General features: G+C 38.8%; 1 protein-coding gene and 1 long non-coding RNA gene across 17 annotated transcripts in view; one reads left to right on the forward strand and one right to left on the reverse strand.

The window, feature by feature from the left end:
- Positions 1-13,145, forward strand: part of LOC120305088 — a 139,816-nt gene that overhangs the window by 96,272 nt on the left and 30,399 nt on the right. The gene's annotated exons all lie outside the window — the stretch shown is intronic.
- The window catches only part of DOCK6 (dedicator of cytokinesis 6), a 184,981-nt gene that overhangs the window by 5,246 nt on the left and 166,590 nt on the right, over positions 1-13,145 (reverse strand). For 9 of the 15 annotated variants that reach the window (XM_039336457.1, XM_039336455.1, XM_039336454.1 and 6 more), the window contains 5 exons: positions 8,117-8,206; positions 7,470-7,706; positions 6,836-6,979; positions 5,701-5,807; positions 485-652 (listed from right to left, as the gene is read on the reverse strand). In XM_039336457.1, coding sequence (XP_039192391.1) covers positions 485-652; positions 5,701-5,807; positions 6,836-6,979; positions 7,470-7,706; positions 8,117-8,206 — 746 coding nt within the window. Of the gene's footprint in view, positions 1-484; positions 653-1,686; positions 2,033-4,499; positions 4,604-5,700; positions 5,808-6,835; positions 6,980-7,469; positions 7,707-8,116; positions 8,207-13,145 lie in introns of those variants that run through there. The other 6 variants (XM_039336453.1, XM_039336451.1, XM_039336450.1 and 3 more) reach the window with 1 other exon arrangement.

A 13,145-nucleotide genomic window follows, 5' to 3' on the forward strand; every position in this document is an offset into this window, starting at 1 on the left:
GATTTGGGTCTGATTCTGAAACAGGATCTCTCTAAAGCAACTGGCACAATCAGAATCATTATAAGATTTAAAATAGCCTTAACAGGCATATGTCATTTAACAGACACTATTGGATTCAAAATTACTAATGGTAAGAACTGTGTTCCTTGAAAAAAGTGACAAACAACTTAACAGTACCCCAGTGTCACTTATGACATTCTAAATATCTGAGTATAATCCAACAGCATAGTATCTTGTGCTGGATAGCAGCACAAGGATATATTTCCTAGTTTGGAGGACCAGAATTCCTAGAAAAATTAAGTGGGATTCATTTATATCCCAAGGAGGAAAAGATGAAAACAAAACAAACAAATTAGGAAGCACCCCAAGTGTAACAGTGGTGGAATTGTACCAATAAACCTGTCTGTGCAAAGCACTTTGATTCTGAGCCTCCATTTTGAAGTGTTTACTCATAGCAGAGGCAAGCTGGGCATGCAAGCCTCACCTGTGTACAGAATGAGGAGCAACTGATGTATAGAGTTGAGGGATTTTGCGGTTGAGTAGCGGATGCAGGGCTTCCTTTAGGCGTTGGTAATTCCTCTCTAGTTCTCGGAGGAACTCACGTTGGTCTGGTCCAATCAGTGTCTTGCTTTTACGAAGGGCATCTTCACATCTAAGAAAATAGGTGGATATTGGCTTAGAGGAGCCTCAAAGAGTTTTCTGTCTCTCCTTTGGGCTATTTACAGATCTCTGTTCCAACCTTGGATATAATTGCTCCCAGCTTCTAGTCTGAAACACCCTCAAAGGGCAATATTTTTTAAGTGTCTTAGTAGATTTGGAAGGTTCTGGGGACAAACATTTCTCCTCAGATCACACTTACTGAATTGCAGTAGGTCTTGGCAATTGAATTCATGTGCTGCAAAATTTACTTTTTGAAGACATCCTTTCAAAAGATTGGCTTTACTTTTAGTTGTCTGGAATCTTTTAGAGGAAAAGCTGAATATCAAATTAATAAACAGTCTAAAGTTAGCCAACCAAAGGGGGATTGTATAGGCCTGGCTGATATTAAAGGACACTATTTTCTTTGATCCATTAAGAACTGAAACAATTTTTTGCAAAACTCAATACAGAAGACAAAATACACAACTGGACAGAGAGCAAAGCTGTGTTTGTAGGATGGACAGCAATGAATTACTTAGCATTACCCCCCTTTCTAGAGGTGCTGTATATAAAATCTGTATCTACCTTTCCTTGTTAAGACAAGTGTCATGGTTCTGATAAATGAAACCTTTCAAAAGAACCTTGAGGCATTGTTTTCCTTAAAGAATCTTTTATTCGGGATACAAAGTATCGGCACTACATAGTTGAACCCAAAAACTAAATTCCCCTCCCCTGGATACAGAGTAACAAAGTACAATTCCCATCCCCAATAAACAGTCATAAAGCACATTCCTCAATTAGCTTAAAGCGTGGGCTTTCTCCCCAGCTCGCCAAAATGTTATTAGCTCTGGACCCAGTTTGGCCCTGGGTTCCCACTGCAGAGTTATTATTATGGCTAACTGAGCTCACATCCCAATCTCCACTCCCTGCACCAACTAATTCTAAAAGTAGCTAAAAGGAAAAAGAGAAAATGACTGCATTTTCAAGCAAGAACATCCGATGTTAGCAGCGTTGACAAGATTGTCAAGAGAAATTGTACAGCCAGTGTGTGAATTAAGTTGCTTTAATTAACATAATGAAATGTAGATGTTTCTAAGAGCATGCCATAATCATATTTTCATAAATAACTTTTGCCCAGTTTAAAATGATCATAGGTCAGGACTTCTGGTTTTGCGTTGCGGCGAGATGGATGCAGGAAGGCAAGGCTCTGCCCTCTGCGCCCAATTTCGCTGCGGGCCTGAAAAGGGCCTAAAGTCATCCCAAAGAGGTGACGAAGACGGATGGATGCCTTGTTGATCATGGAGAGACAGCGGTATTTCCATTTGATTCAAGGAAAGCCCTCCAAACCAGCAGGGGAAAGACCGGCTACATTTCTGCAGCCAGCCATTAGCTGCTGACAATCGAAGAATAAAAGCACCAATTAGTACATCGTAAATAGCATGTTTGGAACTGAGTGAGAATATCAATCCTTTCTTTACTATTTTATAACTGGATTTCCTGGGAAAGGCTCCCAAGAAGCTAAAAACCTCCGAATGTAAATGGAAGCAGCATTTTAATTTCTATGGGAGACAGAAATACACAATATTGAAGTGGAAGTAATATAAAAATAGTTTTGAAATTTGAGAATTGAGATAATTGTTAAGATTTTCTCTTAAAAAAACATCAAGGTGAAATACAAGAAATCAACCCTTTGTTTTAAGAATGGAAAATGGATTTTGAATGATATCTAGTGGTGAATCTGAGTACAGCACTATAACTAGCTTCCTGCCTGTTTGGTGATTCCTAGCCTAAGGGAGAACAGCTGGCAATAAAGGAAAATATTTTGGCATACTTATCACCCTGACCTTGTTGGATTACAAACACCCACTGAGCTTAATCTGAAGAGCTAGTGGAAGGGAAAGAAAAACTTGACCTTTGATTATGTTTGGCTGGGAGAGGCTTTTGAGCTGTTTTCAGAGAGGTTGAACACTTTGAACATTGTGGATTATATTGCCTGATTAACAATTTTTGGAAGCCTGACAAAGGATTATTATAAAATATTGCTTTTGGGACTGGATCTGTACTCTAAAATCTTCTGGATTATAAAAGCGGCATATAAAGACCAGAAAGATAGAGGAAGCTTTGTTTACTCTTACTGAGACTGGTGATATTAGAGGATCTCCAGCAATGATGCCTCAAGAAAAAACAAATACCTTTCAGAAGGAAATATACTCTATGCTACAACTAATTCACCAAACAATTGTTGCATACAAAGAGGACATAAAAAGAAACCACAATGCGACTAAAACTAATTTAAATATAAATGAGCAAATCTCCAGATTAAATCTACAACTAGAAAGTTCCCAGACAACGACTACAAAATATGAACAAATAAACCAGAGATCGAAAGATGAAGCAGAGGAAATGGATCTAGAGACAGAAGAGATGAAAGAAGGAAAATATAAACTATTATACACAAATAAAATACTGCAAGATTTATCCATAACAATGAAATTGCAAAAGACCCTTTACCCTTTAAGCTTGCAAGATACACCAGATGACAAGGAAGAAGATTTTGGGGAATGGAACATAGAGCCATCAGGAGAAATGTTACAATTTGGGAGACAAAAGATGAGGGGAGAAATTGAGGGAGAAGGAAGATGGGAGTTGCTTAAGGAACATAAATGGGCGGAATTGCCCCTCAAAAATACCCTATCTAAATTGTCTTCCTCATGCCAAACTTTCATAAAAATAGAAAGAAAATTCCTGGGCGATTTAATTGCCTTGGTTTGGAAAGCTACTTGGCAAAGAAAGAAAGTCAGAGTTAGATTTAAAAAATAGAAGATTTGATCTATTAGAGGGGGCATCGTATGTTTAAGTACTTGTTTGAATATGGTTAAAAGAAAGGATGACCTTTAGATATAATTAAACTTTTTATAATGAAAGATATGATTTAAAATTAAAATAGCATTTTTTCCTCTTCTTTTAGGGGAAATATGAAAATAAGAGGAAGATTAGTATGAATAAAACTTTTAGCTATATAAATGTAATTAATATCGAGAAAATAATAACTGACAAAGATATTTTAAATATTGATGGGAAATTAAATCTTAACAAGAGCACAAAAAACAGGATATCGATTTATGAATTGATATTGTTATTTTGTATATTAATAAAATATGATGAAGATGTTTATATCTAACTCTGTATAAATCGATAGTATCAAGAATTCTAATTGTATAATGAGGGGAAAATGGAAAAAATATGGGGAAGAAAGGCGGATCAGGGGAAAAATACTGCATTGTGCAGTACTGAATAGACTTATATTGAAGACGTTAATGTTAAATATGTGAACCCAGACAACATGTTGTTTACTAAGTTCTAAAGACTGTAATTCTTAAAAACTAATAAAACTTTAAAAAAAATAAAAATAAAATGATCACAGGTCAGGGTAGGAGTAGAGAAGAATGCTCAGCTCTATCAAATACTCAAAAAGAAATGCTGACACAAATGAATTGAGGCAGCTTTGTTACTTGACAAGTGGTTGTGTAAGAGCTGCTTCATCTATCTTATTTTACTGGACCAGAAGAGCCAGATAAAAGTCCACCTTCACTTATCAAGCTCTCTGAGCCAGTTCTATTTTTTTATTCAGCCTATCTCTGTAAAGTTGCTGTTGTGGGTGTAAAATTAGGGACGTTTCCCCCCCTGCCTTCCCCTCCCCAGCTCTCAAGAGAAAATACTGCATTTATCCTGACTATCTCCTATGACCTGAATAGACTTATACTGATGAAGTTAATGTCACTTTTGAGCTGAACTTGAATGCTGGTGACTTATGAACATGTCCACATACTTTCTGAGGATTGCCATCAGCAAGCACTAACCAGAACATCTTTGCTTAGCTTCCAAGCTTAGATATGGTTTGTTAGATGCTGCCACCTGCTGAAGGTATACACAGGAATCTCTTCTTATTTTATCAATAGAAAACCTAACAGACAGAGAAAGGCCAAAGTAATTGGTGAGCCTCCATATTTGAAAAGAACCTTTTACTTGGCTCTCTTCAGTCCATTAAAGAAATCTACCTCTCCCCAACCACAGTCTAACCTTTGGAGCACTGCACTCTGCTGATTTTTTGAGATCCTCACAACAGTTGTACTAACTTGGATATATATTATTTTGATATATTTTGTGTGTGGAAGCAGGATGCAAGTCAACACAGTAAGAGCAGAGTATTCTTTTAGCTCTCCTAGGGAGTATATGACAGAGGCATCCTCCATCCCTATGCTTGAATCCTCATAACAACCTCCCCCCAGAGCTGCTATTCTGGAAAGCAGAATTGTTCTGGAAAGCGAATTCTGTAAAAGAGAATTCCAGTTGATCTTCCTTTAGCATAGCTGGAAGTTATTTTAACTGTGATGTAAATCAGGGAAATCTATATCTAAGAAGCAAACTTTCTAAAGTTATTGTCTAAGAAACCTTTTTCTGTCCTGTACAAATTCTGTATATGTCTTTTCACTGACCTTCCCAATATTACTTGCAAAGAAAATCCCCTTCATTCCCTAAGACCATTTCTGGTATATCATCTTGCAGTTGCTTTTTTATGCTGCCCCAAAAGACATTTCTTGACTCTATTATCTAAATGGTTCTCTGCAAAGGGAGGAAAAGCACATGACGATCTCAGCCTCACGTTAAGCCCAACAAAGATGTACTGGGATGACACACAGTTGCATCTGCATTAATGGGAGAAGTATGCAAGTTTTGGAGGTCATTTCTGATGTAACACATTATACTCTATATTGAAAGTTTTGCTTAGAGGCCTCCTTGGGTGGAGCTCACTTTATTTTCCCAAGCCTTTACATTATGAGCATTTGAATTTACTGCAATTATAAATAAATATATTTTAGTGAGGTTATGTAATGCTCCTTTATCCTCTGTTCTTGCACATTATTAACATTATTTGCAATTATTTTTAGTTAATGTTTTATTTTTGTAAGGCCCTATAAATATGATGGAACAGCATATAAATGTAGTTATCAAATTGTGCATGAAGCCTATGGTATTGTGGCAGTTGTCATTGTGCATTACCTCTTAGTGAAATCTTTGAAGCACAGTCGGAGTTTGTTGTGGTGTCGATAGAGTTTGGGATCATCGGGGATCTCAGCCAAAAATACCTGTGCCACTTCCAGAGGACCCTGGAACAGGAAAGGCATGGAGAGGAAGTATGGTAAGAATGCCTGAATTGGAGTCAGAATCTGGAACACAAGTGGGAAGATTTCCTTCACTTGCCATTCCATCTGTATCAAATTTAATTTTAGGCCACTCTTAGACATATTATTTTTATTTAATTATCAACCTGAATGCTGCCTCATTCACTGGAGTATCTTTAGAATTCTTACACATTAAAATAAAAAATAAAGTAAAACAAGAACCCAGAAAACAGTAATGCATAGACCAAACTCAAACAGTCATAATAAATCCAAGATGCCCTATCAAGAATCCTGATCATTTCATCCTGCCTCAGGGTCCACTGAAAGAGGCACTTTCCTAATGTTTTATGAAAATACAGCAGGAATGAGGCCATACGGACCTCAGAGAAAATACTGTTCCACAGGGCAGGCACAGCTACAGAAAAAACACGTCTCCTAGGACCCTCTAAATGATATTGTTTTATAACCAGGACCTGGAATACGTCAATTCTACATTTCTGGTTGTGCAGAAATGACTGGCCTCAGAAGAAAGGCAGTCCTCTAAGTAATCAGAGCCTGAGCCTAAGCCATGAAGGGGTTTAGAGATGACAATCAACACTGAATTGTACCTGGAAGCCCACTGATAGACACTGTATCAACATAATCACCTTGTTTCCCCTGCCTCATCCCAGTCATATATCAGGCTGGCCATTCCATTGCTTCTGAGAACACAGCTCTCCTACAGTGACAACCTCTATACAGATTCTGCTGTAGGTCACTGACAAACATAATCAATGCTGCTTAATGCTATACACATCCCCAAACTTAAATCTCAGAGTCTTCTGCAGTTGCTGTATCATATATCCATCATTATGTAATATATCATGCTTCCTTCATTTTGCAACATCTTTGTTCCTCAACTACTATCTCTGCCAAGAGGATTCAATTCTGTTCTCACTCAACCTCACTTTGCTAACTAGGCCTGAAGCCTCTCCGCCTGCAATAAAAGTTCTTCCCAATCCATGGTTGTGTACCTGGTTGACTATAGTTCCAACACATCCCTGAAGCACCATCTGCAGCATCTTGGCATCAGCTGGGTCCTGGTGGGTGGCAAAAGCCAATTCCTGAGTCTTCTTCTGCATGTCCTCTATGGCTACTTCAATAGGAATAAGAATAATCTGGAAACAAGACAAGGCAAACATAAACAAAACTGTCAGAAGATTACCTCCTTGTGCTTAAAACGACCTGTATAAGTACAAAAAAATATATAAAATTAGTTCCAATCCAGTTTGGCACATACAGTGTAAGGGTTATAACCACCTGACCTCTATCTCATAATTTAATTTACAATGAATGTTTTTCTTACATTTACTATTTCGCATAACTTATTCACAAAGTGTAGCCTGGAAATGCTACACTTGGAGAAGTCTGCACTGCATTCACACAGTGCAATATTCTCTGGCCATTTCTCTGTCTGAAAGAATTTAACTTTTCTGAGGTCTTAAAAATTAAACTGCTGAAACACTTTCAAGCTTACTTCCATACATCATAAAATACAGAAAACAGATCTTCGGTAAGGTGAATTTTGCATACAAACCATATTCTACAATTTTTTCACTCCCAGTAACTGTGATCCCTGCAAGCTCCACGAGCTGATTCTCCTATTACCTCTTCCTTGTGGATGACATTAATGCGAGTTCTGATGTAGGGGAAAGCATGAGAAGTGGTGAGTAGAGTCTTGCGCTTGAACTGCTCGTGCAGATCCCCATGTGCTCGTCCATCCAATGTGAATGGGGTACAAAACATGAAGGTGCGCAGATTGTAGTTCTTGTCAAAATACGTGACACGGTCCTTCAGTTCATAGGTGTCAAAGAAAGGCTCCACATAAGTCAACTGGATGTATGCCTGTGACAAGATAAGACAGGATCAGCATCCTTTCAGCACTATTGCATCAGGCACTTGCTTGCTTGGAGTTCAGGTTATCATTGGAACAAGGGCAAGACAGCAGCTGCTCCAAAGCAGCATTGGATTCTTGGAGGGGGGAAACAGGACAAGCATTCTGATAACCTTGCAATTTCAGTAGTTTATAGGCAAGATGTGTAGCTTATGGAATGAGAGGAGAAATCCTAAAGGCATTTCCACTGTGGTATATGTCGTATGGAAGAAGAAATGTGGTAAATCACTTCTTACCTAGAATGCTACACTAGAAATATTTAGGAATTGCTATACCTAGAGATCCACAGCTTCTTTCTGTTCATGTCTTCTTGGTTTAAACATATAGTCCAACGTCTAATACTATGCACAGTAGAATCTACCTTATTAGGATCCAGTTTGGTCTTGTCTACAGGATTGGAACCTTTGATGATTTCCACTATTTCATGCCCAAAACGTTCAGCATAAAACTCCTGAATGGAAAACAAAACAGGACAATTTTGCAAGGCAAAAAGGTCTGAGATGATTCTGGATATCTCAGGTCATCAGAATGACGATTAACCATATGTCTAGTAACAAGATAGTTCAATACTTCCCGTGGGATCAGTTTTCTCATTCCTGGTTTAAAGTATCCAGTCAGTAAAAGAGTTAATGTTTTCCGTCTAGGCTTTTGTTGTAAATGCCAGAACTCTACGAAATACTAATTATAAAATGCACTAGGCCTTCAATACTCACCCTGCAAAGATCAAGATCCTTCACCCTTTTGGCTGCTCCAGGCCTGGAGATCCAGGCGGCAGAGGCCTGGAAAAGGCCTCCAACACCCAGATCGGGCCTCCGGAAGCACACGGAAGCATCCCCCAGACTCACTTTGGGTGACAGCAGCCTGGAAAAGGCCTCCAATGCCCGGATCTGGCCGCTGGAGGCACACAGAAGTGTTCCCCAGGCTCAGATCCAGGCAGCAGCAGGAACCACAGCAGAGAGGAGACGGATTGTCAGGATCCAGTTATATTTCCTTTATATCTATCTTCTCTGATATAAAACCAATTCTTACCCTCTCCTGGATCCTGCCATACTCCTAAGGGGGAGGGGGGATATGCATGTGGGTTTATTACTTTCACTTCCTCTATTCATTACAAAGTAACCTTTTGTTTATTCGCCTCGTGTCTGCTAATCATCACAATGTAACCATTAGCCTTTTATCCTATGCCCCTCTGAACTTCTCCTTACCAGCCAGCTAGGGAAAGGGGGTGTGAAAAGATACAGCCTCCGGAATCTGGTTTATTTATCCATCATCAAAATAAGGTGTGAGGAGTTGTTGAATGATCGTGTACAATGGAGCCCGATTGATAATATCTTTTCTGGATTTAACATCTAGAAATTTGCCGGTCTGAATCGCCCGGAAGAACTGCGGGGTGGGAACTGCTTAGGGACACTTTAAAACATTGATTTGTAAGGAAATCCCTCAGATCCTATCTATTATGCCTACTATCAATTTCTCTTAATAAAAGTTCCTGTTGGAAGAGATTGTTTCCAAGAGTTCTGCTTTCTTAAGATGTGGATTGAAGTGGTTTTCAAGGTGAGTCTGGCACAGCATGAAGGGAGGGGAAAGCGTGAAGTATCTTAGTGGTCGGGGAGGCCTTGGGGGCTTGTTCTATCACTAGGCCCTCCATGGCCTTCCCCACCCTGAGATGCCTCATGTTCACTTAACAAGCCGTGTGCATCTTAACAAGTAAGGGAGTGAGCTCATTTGAGGTACGAGATTCATTCCCATGAATTTTCAAGTTAAGAATGGAATGGGCAATCTCCATTACATTCATAACTCGAGGACTACCTGTACAAAACCAATTCTAGAACCACAGCCTCTTCTTTTATAGATGCCCTTCCTTTCTTTTTCTTTCTTTCTTTCTTTCTTTCTTTCTTTCTTTCTTTCTTTCTTTCTTTCTTTCTTTCTTTCTTTCTTTCTTTCTTTCTTTCCTTTCCTTTCCTTTCCTTTCCTTTCCTTTCTTTCTCTCCTTCCTTCTGCCCAGTGAAGCGGTTCTATCTGCAGTAGGTATTTGCAGTGTAACAATGTTACAGACATAATCCAAAATTCTGTTAAAGACAAAACTCAAATAGCTCCTTAGTCTTTTGTATAATTGACCAAGAATGTATGTGTTTCCAAACTTGTTGGAAACTTACAATTTTACAATCATAATGGTTTTTCCCAGGTTTACTGCTCCAGTGTATGGCGCATCTCCACACGCCAACAAGTTGATATCACCATCAGTGAAGCAGTGTGCTTAGTGACAGGTTGTCTCAAACCTACCCCAATTGAGAAAATATATTCTCTCACTGGGCATTGCCCCACCTAAGATCAGGAGAGAAGTAGCTGCAGATGTTGAGAGAACTAAGCAAGTGTTAACGCTGCTAACATTGGATGTTCTTGCTTTGACAACATATGGAGATGCAGCCTTTTTCTTTCTTATGCTTTACTCTTAGAATTAGATTATACTGGGGGAGGGGGAGGAATGTGATGGGAGTTAGTTAGACATACAATATTGTAATAAGAGATAATAAGGCATGGTGGGATGAAGAACTGGATGGAAAGCCAGCATTTCAAACTCATTGGAGAATGTGATTTATGACTGTTAGTTGTAGGAGGGAATTGTGCTTTGATCTATGTGCTATGGGGAGGGGAAGTCAGATTTTGGCTTCGACCATGTACGTGCTGATGCAATGTTATTTGAATAAAGATTCTTTAAGGAAAACAATGCCTCGAAGTACTTTGAAGAGTAACGTCTGTTGGAACCATGACAGCAAGATAATGATCCTCAACATCCTCTGAACAGACATATGCCCCAAGCCCATCGACTCAGATCTAGAAACAGCTTTATGGCAAAAACAAACATTCTTGAGGGTACACAAAAACAAAACTGAATTAAAAGATGGAAGAAGAGGACTATCAAGCCAAGAATAATATTTAAGGATGATATGCCTGAAGGATCTGACCTCCCTTATACTTGGAAGACCCTGAATAGGTTGAGAGTTGGAATGCCTAAGTGTAAAACAAATATGCTCAAGTGCGGACTCTTAGTGGATAACAACATGCTATGTAAATGTGGAGAGATACACAGCCTGGCCCATCTGCTGGTATGTCGGCTGCTACCAGAAGCATGTTCCAATAATGACTTTTTTTCACTAATGACAAAAGCCAAGAAGGCTTCATTCTGGCAGTTTAAAGTCTGATCTAGACATGGAAGAAGAAGGAGAATAAGTGGAAGTGGAGGAGGAGGAGGAGGAAGAAGAAGGAGGAGGAGGAGGAGGAGGAGGAGGAGGAGAAGGAGAAGGAGAAGGAGAAGAAGAAGAAGAAGAAGAAGAAGAAGAAGAAGAAGAAGAAGAAGAGTCATAATACCCATTCCCATTGCATTCCTTTTAGTTTTCAAGTATATATTATTGGTACATATTTCAAAAGAACAATTCAACATTTCTAAAAGTTAAATGGCAAGTAGAACAAAATTAATATGAGATTTTGAGCATTTCCAATAACCACTTTTTCTTCCTAAAATTGTGTTCAATAGAATCAAAGTATTTTTGTAGTTTTTAATTATATTTTATATAATTATATCAATATAAAAGTTAATATGAATTAGATATATCAATGTCTCACTCCAGTATCCACGATAAGCTTATCTTATATCTCAGTTGGAGCACCCTGTGGGAGGAAGAGCATATAGGAAAAAAAATGCAGAAGATTCTCCCTAGGAAGAATTAGACAGCTCCCCCCCCCCTAAATGTAAGACCCTGCCTAGGAGACCCCCCCTCTCTATCTATCTATCTGTTATGCTGCCTGTCACAGCATGGGGTACATTTTCTAAGCATCAACAGACAATGCCTCCCGCTCTCCAATCCATTACTTAAAAAAGGAGGGGAAATACATAGGGATCTCATCAATATATTTAGCAAATTGTACATAGTTCATATGTCTTCTTTATTCCTATAAGATAGAACTGCATGTTTCCACCCAGGCCACCCAAGATCCTGCAAACCTAGGTTCAGGCTCAGCCATGAGGCAGCAATGGCAACCCATTCCAGTATTTTGCCAAGAAAAAGAAAATAAACATTCATAACCAAAACCATGTCTACATGATAGCAGACAATGAGCCTGTCCGCCTGGAGAGTATCCAACACACTACTGGGTAAAAGGCACAGTGTAAACAAGAGTAGCAGAGTGACAGAGGATTAAATTCAAGTGGCTACTGACGCACATAGAGGCAAAATGAAAGTCTGATGCTGCCAAGATAGGTAAATCACTGGTATATCAAGACCTAAGATTGACATAGTAGGTACTAGCGATCTTCAGTCAACTGAAACGAACTGAAATGGTTACTTTTCACATCAGAGGGGTACCAAATCATCTAGTATTAACATGAAAAAAATAAAAGAATTGAAGTTTTTAAAGAAGAGTGCATAAATCAGTGTTTGGACACAACCCCCCAAATTATACAATCTGAATGTGAGCCCAGGCAAGTCTCTCATTATAAGGGTGAGTCCCAATCTATGCTCCAATACAGGTGAAGAACAAATGAATATTGAAAAAGTTTATGCCAATATAACACACCCAAATTTACCATCTTTTCACAGATGAATGGAATACTAAAATTCGAAAGCAAAATACTGATAAATTGTGGTCATGATATTAGAAAGGAAAAAGGTAACAAATCAATAGAATTTTATCTACAAAGTTCTTAGAACATAGAGCAGAGAATAATAGGGTTGGAAGAGATCTTGGAGGTCTTCTAGTCCAACCCCCTGGAGATTCTATACCATTCCGGACAAATCATTGTCCAGTCTCTTCTTGAAACCCTTCAGTGATGGAGCACCGAAAGCTTCTAGAGACAAGCTATTCCACTGATTAATTATTCTCACTGTCAGGAAATTTGTCCTTAGTTTTAGATCTTCCACCCATTGCTTCTTATCCTGCTCTTAGTGCTTTGGAGAATGAATCAACCCCTCTTCTCTGTGGCAACTCCTCAAGTACTGGAAAACAGCTATCTTCTATATAGGGAGCTTATAATTATATTCATGTCAAAGTGAGAGCCGGTTTAGTGTAGGGGTTAAAGTGCTGCCTTACAGACCAGGAGACTGAGTCCTAATCCTGCTTTAGGCATAAAAGCCAACTGGATGACTTTGGGCCAATCACTTTCTCTCACCCCAATCCAATTCGCAGGATTGTTGTTGTGGGGAACATAGGAGAAGGAAGGACTATTATGTCTGTTCATTGCTTTGAGTTACAATATCTACAAAGTAATAAAGGCAGATGAAATCTAATAATTAAATATATTAATATTATAATATAAATAAAACATCAAGTATATTGATACTGCTTCCTAGATAAGAATGTATGGAGATCAACAGCTCTGATCACACTGCATA

Source organism: Crotalus tigris, unplaced genomic scaffold (assembly GCF_016545835.1).
Source record: "Crotalus tigris isolate CLP2741 ecotype Arizona unplaced genomic scaffold, ASM1654583v1 scf7180000017666.379230911805:20528666, whole genome shotgun sequence".
NCBI lineage: Eukaryota > Metazoa > Chordata > Lepidosauria > Squamata > Viperidae > Crotalus > Crotalus tigris.